Genomic DNA, 8,934 nt, shown 5'->3' on the forward strand with positions numbered 1-8,934 from the left:
TATTATAATATTTTTTTTTATATTTAAAATTAAAATTAAAATTTATAAATAATATTAAGATATTTTGGTTGCTAAATTAAGTAATAGGATGATTAAAAGAAGAATTTTTGTTTAAAAGAAATAGCTCATTTGATATTTGATTTTTAAGTTTTTTTTATTACAAACTTCAGTTAATTTGTAATAAGATATCCTATTAGTTATTTCTTTTCAACCATGTTTGAATTGAAATGTTGAAAAAAAAGAGATACATATATGAATTTCAATAAAAATTCCAAAATCTAACCCATATAATAATAAAATAAAATAAAAACAGGAGAGACAGTTCAACTTTTACGTGTCTACTACTACTATCAGTTTACATTATTCAAATATTGGAGTTGGAACTTGAAAGAGGAAAAAGAAAAAGAAAAAGAAAGGCAAATAAAAATTAAAAAGAAGATTCTTACTTCACTTAAAGGCTGCTTCTTCTTCTTCTTCATAATCCATTTTTTTTTTTAAATATTAACACCTCCTTTCTTCTCTTCCTGCTTCATAATATATATAGTTTATAAGTGTTATGCAATTTGCAAATCCTTCAAAATCAGCAATATATAATATAAGATCAAATCTTTAATGTGAATTAAAACAGACGGCCAATTGCATGGAGTAATACTTCATAACACAATAAAATGATGAAGTTATGACTTATGTATGTATGATCAGGTGATAATTAAACCCAAATAACCAAAACCAAACAAGATCTACCTTGTTTTTCAAATAACTTCTTCTTGCACTGTTGTTGCACATGACCATCCAAATAATTAAACCCCATTAATCAGAATCAATAGTTCAATTTCACCCTTTAAAATCTGATCTGTCACCTATTCTATTGTGGTCAATTATTGTCTGGCTAAATTGATGTTATTTCTGATTTTTATAACTAAAAACAGTTTCCAAACAGGATTGTAACAAAAATGGAAGTAAATAAAGAAGTCAAAAGAGAATCATTGCCCACACACACCTGTTTGTTTGGATTATTAAGACTAGACTAGACTAGACTAGCCTAGTCATACATCAAGGGTCAAATATATGGGGAAGGAGCAAAACCAATAGTCAAACACCATAATCATTAAGGAACAAAAACCCTTTCTCTAGTCTAGTCTAGGCTAAGCCAAGGGCATATCTCTGGGCTGGGGGCAGTGGGGAACCACCACAAAGATACGTTTTCCTCCTCCGTACAACCAACCACAACAAAGTCCCAAACTCTCCGGACCCTCAACAACCGGTTCTCCCCTTAAATTACTTAACTACCCCCTCATGGTTTTCCAAATTGTCTGTCGGTCCACCTACAACCAATTATGGGGGATGGGGGGGGTCATTTTTCCTTCTCACAACTATCTTCCCCTTAACCCTCATTTCTTTCCATTTCTATTATTATTATTTTGCTGTTCACAACAACCACCATGATAATAGAATATAGACAGACCCCCACATCCTAAAGCCTAATGATAAATGACAGCTTGTGCCCACAAAGATAAGAATGCTACTGCTGCTGCTGTTCATTTACATTTGTATTTTATACACATATATAATACCCAAATAAGGTAAAAAGAGAAACCATATTAACTAGGAATATGCGAGAAGAGTGTGCTGGTTTACCTTATTTTCTTACAGACCCTTTTTTTACATGTTGTGGGGCTGGGGGGCAGCTTGTTTGAATACAACAGTAGGAGCAATTCTGCAACTCCTCCTCTCATGCTCCAGAACAAGTTCTTCAGCAAACCGGTCTAGTTTCTCAGAATTGCTTTCCATACTTATCTTCTTCCCTCCAAACATCACTGATTCAACATTCTTCTGCTTCAACATTTCATCTCCAACTCCCGATAATATCTTCACATTGCTTGAACTACCGTCTGTGTCTACGTTCGCCCCACACCTCCCCAAACTAGACCCATTTGCCTGTTAGTAATAAGTAAGTCAACATCACACAAATCCTCTCATTAGTCTCAGAATGAAAACACCACACGATAAATAACACAAATCACATATATTAACATCCAGATTCAATTTCAGGTGCCAGCTCTGAATTGTTAATCGTTTAAGAGGGGAACAAAGACTGGGAACGAAATAAAATCACAGAACTAGGCAACAATTATTCCCCATCCTGAAATTGCAAAGGACAAAACATAATCCCTTGGCCAGACACCAGCCTGGCTAGTGCTGTCTGATGCACCCAGCTAGGCCAAATGACATCAACCATCTGAATGCAATTAATGCGTATTTATCTAAACCCAATTGCCTCAATGGCTAGCTAGTTAGTTAGCTAGATAGCTAGAGCCTAGATCGATAGCATTTGATGATTACGGAGGAGGAGGAGGAGGAGGAGGAGGGAAGGGAAGCATACCTGAACACGGACATAGTTACCGGAGGAGCGGCTTTGCCCAAAAGCCATGGCCACCGCATGGTCGACCAAGTCAGCCGACCCATCGCTGGAGATACGAGCCATTGGTCGGGCCCAGTCCTTGGCCTTCCACTCTTTGACCTGATCCAAAGTATAGCTGTCTTCCAGAAGTTGACCGCTTCCTAATGAAAGGACCAAAATGTCCTCCACCCCTCGTACGAAGGGAAATTCCTGTTTGTTGTGCAGCACGTGTGTAATCGCCGCCGCCGTTGGGTTGCTCATAGTCAGTCTTCCGTCTACAGCCAGGCACTTCTTCTTTCCGTCTATTGACTTCATTGAAACCGGCTCAAAAACTCCCGGTTCAGCAGAGGTCGCTCTGCATACCTCCCACAGCGGGAAATCGAAGCTATCAGTCTCCAGCGCATCAGCTCGGGAGAATAGGAAAGGCGCCGAACTTGAGAGGTCGTAACAGGGAATCAGAACTGGCTTCAACGTGTCCTTCAGCGTTAAGTTCCTTCCATTCTCTGTAAACAATTCCTTCATCGTCTTCTCCAACTCTAAAGTCTCCGACGTCCCACTTGAAGAACCGCCGTTCCCGAAACCACAGCTAAATAGTTGCCGAACACTTTTCCGTCCGCCTGACTTCGAACCAGTCGACGACGACGAAGAAGAAGAAGAAGTATAGAACTTCCTTCCCTGCGCCGCTAGGAACTTCCACGTGTCACTGGCCTCGGAAATCGGACGGCGACGGTCCTTCGTTCCAAAGAGCATCGCCGTGAATATCCCTCCTACGCCAGCTCCAGTCGCGACGTCGATGTAATCGGCGATTCTGGCGTCCGGATTACCCGATTTTGTTCTTAATACATTTTCAAGGTAGCCTAATGCTTTCCCGGGAAGGATACTCCGCATTCCGCTTCCGTCAATGCTGAGAATGCAGATTTTCCCTCTCTGATACTTAATAGACTGGACGCCATTATCTACGGCGGTAGGCGTGGATAGTCCCGACCTCGGTTGGTTCGGCGGCGGTGACGAGATCTGTTTCGGAATCCAGAGCTTCCGATCGTCATATCCGAATAGGAACTTACTCTCTAGGATAGAGAAAATCTCGTAAGTAAGCTTATCTGTATCGATTATCGGCTGCTCTTCTTCCATTTCCGCCATTAATAATTCCTCAATAGGAACTAACTTACAAATGCAATTTGTTCTTATAATAATAATAATAATAATAGTCTCGACAGCTTTGATTTACCTCGGAACTGCTGCAGCCATTGGAAGTTGAGATAAAATTTGCATTAATAGCATCGATCATAGCCCCAAACATCTCCTAAAAATTTGATAATTCCATTTTCTTCGAAATCTATTCCAAATGAGCTTCAGTTATATATATGTAACGCTGCTATCCACATTTCCTCTGAGAAAGAGAGAAAATCATGCAAAGCTCGTTAAACATCATATATATATATATGGATGCGATCAAGGTGAGAAGGTTAAGAACAGCGGAGGACGGCGGCGGTGACGGCGGCGGCGGCGGCGAGAGGAGGTGAAGAAGAGAAGAGAAGAGAAGAGGTGTGAAGCATATGAATCAGTTATAAAGAATCTGAAAATGCAGAAAATATGACAAAACGATATTTATTTAAACAGGTGGAGACGACGATGCCTAGGGAGTGAGTCGGGACCTATTTCACACTTTTCTCTCTCTCTCTTTCACTCGTGTGAAATTCTTAATTAAAGCCTTGTTTGTTTGGTGTTTCATCCTGCATTATTTGAATGTAATCCAAATAAAAATAATTTCTATTTTATTTTTATTAATTTAACATTATAATCTAAATAAATCATTCTTTTTTTTTTTAAATAAAATCAAATTTAACTCATATAATATCTTCTTCTAATAACTCCATATGATTCTTACCAAACTTAAATATTTGATTATTAAATTTAACAACTTGTTTGATGTGAATTATTTTAATTAAGAATTTATTAATATTTTTAAAAACAATTATCAATAAATTATTTTTCTTTTATATAATTTTAAACAATATTACGTAATATGATATAAACAATAATAATAATAATTTAAAATAATACAAATAGTTTCATTGATTTATTTTAATAATATATATTACATTATATAATCATTTTTTAAATAATAGAAAAATATTTAAATAACATAATATATTTTCACTATAAAAATAACCACAACATAATCAAACATTACCCTATTTATCTATTATCAATCACACAACTTAATTCACTAAATAAATATTATATTTTTAAAAAATAATTATCTTTGTTTATATTCATTAACTTTAATATTTTTATAAATTATTTTTAATATACTTAACATTTTAATATATATATATATATATAAATATTTACAAAATAAAACCCTTTCTCGAAATTACCACTCATTATTTTTACAAAATCACTATCCAATAAAACTTAATTAAAAGAAGGCTTGTGAATTTTTTTTTTCACAGAATTTATTTTTATCTTCTCAACTGCTCATTTTCTTCCCTTAAGTTATTTTAATTTTACTTTATTAACCACATTCAATCACTATTTCTCATAATTTAAATAATTAATTAAATTAATAAGAAAAAATCATTTTATATTAATTATTTTAAACTATTTAAAATAATATTTTACTATTTATTCAAATAATCACTTTAATATAAAATAAAATTTTATAAAAACAACCCCAAAATGACTAAATAACTCAAGATTAAATAAGATGAGCTCGCAATCATCCTAACATGTGCCTGAAATTTATATTTTAATGTTATTTCCTCCATGAAAATGTTTAAAATATTATTCAAATAATTTGATAATCTCCTCAAAAATTTGTCAATGTGTATAAGAATATATCATGTCACATATTTGCTAATACAAAAATGATTTCCTTAAAGTTTATAAGGGAGACTACTTTATTTCAAATGGAGGTGTGGTTTCAATTGGAAAAACTGAATTGCAAACCCACATTTTAAATTTAAAATTTAAATTTCTTTCATTAAAGAATTGTAAAAAGAGTGGAATATAAAAAAGTAATAAACAAACTAAAAGAAAAGGAATATTTTTTTTTCTTTATAATGATAGTGATTCAAAATTTGAGTTGTATTTTAATTAGTTATTGAGTAAGGTATTTTTTTTTTTAGAGAGAGATCTAACTTTGAATAAAAATAAATATATAATATATTTTTTTGTTTAGTATTTTATTTAAATAAGATAATATTATAAAATATATACTTTAATTATATATATATATATATTAATAAATTTAATATAAATTTTCTGTTCAAATTTTAAATATTTATAATTTTTGTCTATATTGAATAAAGGTTGCATTAAGTACATTATACACTTAAACATTATACATGCAACACATTCTAACCCAAATATTTAAATTCATGGAGTTTAGTCATTCAAACATTGATTCAAATTTTCTTTTCATTTTTGCATTTTATTATGGTTGTTTCAAATAAAATATTAAGTACTCACATTATTATAATTTGTATGCATATTTAAAATATAATTATAAAATAAAAAATGACTAAAAATATTAAATTAGTCACTCCAAGACAATGTCAATACATATTTCTACGTAAAAATAACCACATTTGAAGAAGAGAATGGATAGACCGATGGAATTCTTTTCTCTATTTTCGTATCTCGACCTAGTTTCACTTATTGACATCTATAACTATTTCTACCATTTTTATTTTATTTATTTTTTAAATAAATAAGAATTAGTATAATACCTACATCATTAATTCCGCTTAAACTCAAAGCGCTATAACTATCTTTATCAATGATATGAAGTTTATTAATTATTAATATTTTTTATTTAATCTATATATATATATATATATTGAAAATAGTGACAAATTTATTTTCCATTGAGTTTGGTAGACTCACATCCTTCAAACAACAATAATAATAATAAATTGAATGATATTTAAATCAATATATAGGTAATTTGAAGTTGCTCCATATATATATACTTTGATTTTGTTCCATGTAAATTAGAAATAATTTTAAATGTTATGAACCTAAATTTATTTAAATGGTTGTCTACCTATCATATTCAATTAATTTAATTTTGAAATCTTTTTATTCAAAGAACACTATTCTTTTCTTCTTCTTTAGAGCCTTCCTAGCTGGTAGATGAGGACCACAATCTGATGACTAGACCAAAGTTACAAGTTCTCTTAAAATAACCCGTGATCAAACAAACAGATTAAGGATTGGTAGGATTGAATTTATAAGTACCAAAATGAGTTATGAATCTTATGATTACATAATAAATTATTACATTAATTTTAACAAATAAATTATAACAATAATTAAAATTAAAAATATATAAATTGAAACAATTAAAAGTATTAAACATACTCACTATTAGTCATTCAAATAAGCGGAATACTATCAACTATATATAAAAACAAATAAAATAAATTGTCATTAATTAAGATGAATCAAATTAGTCGTCCTTAAAATCCAAATAACTAATGTCAAACAAGGCCTCTACTATTCTAGTGGGGGCGGCGGGAGTTAGATGGGATCCACGTAGGCACGTATATGCGGGTTCATTTCAATCTGCACGTAGCCATGTAGTTGTCTGTAAAATATTAATAATTATTTTTGTATACCAACTTATTAATATTTTTTATAATATTATATCTTAAACATGGTTTAATTCCTAATTTTGAATGATTATAAATGATAACTTTAATGATTCAGTGTTTTAAGTATAATTCAAACTTAATACTTCAATCTTTAAGGAATGAAACTCTTTTCACTTTAAGATAATAATTTTGTGTTACTCATCTATATCTATATATGCTTAATTTTTAAAGCGTTCGAATTGTCAGATTGAGAGCTGTGATTAATTTGGATATATATGTGAGAGTAAGTGGAAACTTGGGTCGGATTGTGGGTTGACCCGCCCATAAACTTAAAACGGTTAAAAATAAAATTAAAAATGCTATAAGTATGGTTCAAATTTGCAACCTAACAAAATAAGTAAAACCTTTTAACCAACTAGGCTAATAACACTTTATGTTTTAAATTAAACACCAAATTTGATGAACGTGGGACATTTTAACAATATAAGTTCAACTTTTTAACTAACTAATTAATCTATATATATATATAATGATGCTTAATTTTTAAAGTGTCCGGATTGCTGGGTCAAGAGCTGTGGTTAATTTGAATATATATGTGAGAGTAAATGGATACTTAGGTCGGATTGTGGGTTGACCCGCCCATAAACTTAAAAAAGTTAAAAATAAAATTAAAAATGTTATCACATTTTTACCGTAATATTTTTTTTTACAGTTTTTTATATTATTACTCGTACAAATGCACGAGATACATGCTACTTTTAGGTTCCTTAATTTTAATCAACTAGGAAATAAATTGATTTGTCTGATTCATTGTTTGATTTTATCATATTAATTTAAATATATCTATTAAGAAATCTTTCATTCATTTCTACTATTTTATCTCATAAATGTTCATATAATTATATTATTCATTCTTTTATAATAAAAATAACCTTGAAATAATCTTCTCTTAAGAACTTACGATAATTTATGCATTAATTTTTTTTAAATAATGAAAATAATTTTAATTTATTTATTAAAAGAATTATTTAAATAATATAAGTTGATTATTTAAAATAAAATATAATTAATAATAATTAAAATAATTTTGTAATAATAATTACAATAATTAATAATAATATAGTGATTTTTATATAATTAATTTTAAATATTATATATTAAAAAAATATTTTATTAAAATAAAAAATAAAAAAAAGTGATAATTTTATATAAAAAATAACTTTTTAATAAAGATTATAAAAGTTAAACATGAAATATTTTAATAAAACAATTAAAAAAAGTATGCAAGGTTATAATATGTGTTATTAGGTAAGATATTATATTTAATTTAAATATTTTTAATTCATTATTAGTATATAATATTTTAGAAACTTTATTTGATAATATGTGAGAATTTTTTTTTGTAACTTAGGCGTCTTCGGATCTCTAGTTTTTTAAAAAATCTAGAGAAATAAAAAAAAAAATAATAATTTGTGATGATTTTGAAAAGATAATAATTATTTTTTTAGTAAAATGACTTAAAAGGTTTTGATATATATATATATATATATATATAAATAATAATTTAAAATAAATGATATTTTAATATTTTGATTAATGAAATGAGTGTTGTAATTGTTGAGAAGTGATTTATTGAAAAATTTATTTTTGTTAGATTTTTTTAAAATTTTAAAGAGAAACCAGTATTAATGTAAAAAATTTCACCATCTAACTCCACTAGTAAAAAAAAGACTTTTACCGACGGTTTTTCCCGAAGGTTTTGTAAACCTCTCTTAAATACTCCCGAGAGAAACAAATCTTTCGGGATTAAAAATAGATTCCGAGTGGGGTGTAAACCCTTCGGGTTTATTAATTATTACCGAAAGTTCTACAAAGAACTTTCGTTTTTTACCTTCCCAAAAAACCCAAAAAAATTCTAAGTGTTGGGTGTGG

General features: G+C 29.4%; 1 protein-coding gene across 2 annotated transcripts; it reads right to left on the reverse strand.

Annotated features, from left to right (window-relative positions):
- Positions 1–276: 276 nt before the first annotated feature.
- LOC124931271 (patatin-like protein 6) lies at positions 277–3,972 on the reverse strand. 2 transcript variants are annotated; one of them, XM_047471703.1, is made up of 3 exons: positions 2,384–3,972; positions 1,639–1,938; positions 277–527 (listed from the first exon to the last, which is right to left on the reverse strand). In XM_047471703.1, exons 1-2 carry the CDS (start codon positions 3,539–3,541, stop codon positions 1,663–1,665), a joined length of 1,434 nt encoding a protein of 477 aa, XP_047327659.1. In that variant the 5' UTR covers positions 3,542–3,972; the 3' UTR covers positions 277–527; positions 1,639–1,662. The 2 variants fall into 2 exon arrangements, with proteins under 2 accessions (XP_047327659.1, XP_047327658.1); XM_047471702.1 differs by having other exon boundaries at positions 278–524.
- Positions 3,973–8,934: the final 4,962 nt, after the last annotated feature.

Source organism: Impatiens glandulifera, chromosome 3 (assembly GCF_907164915.1).
Source record: "Impatiens glandulifera chromosome 3, dImpGla2.1, whole genome shotgun sequence".
NCBI lineage: Eukaryota > Viridiplantae > Streptophyta > Magnoliopsida > Ericales > Balsaminaceae > Impatiens > Impatiens glandulifera.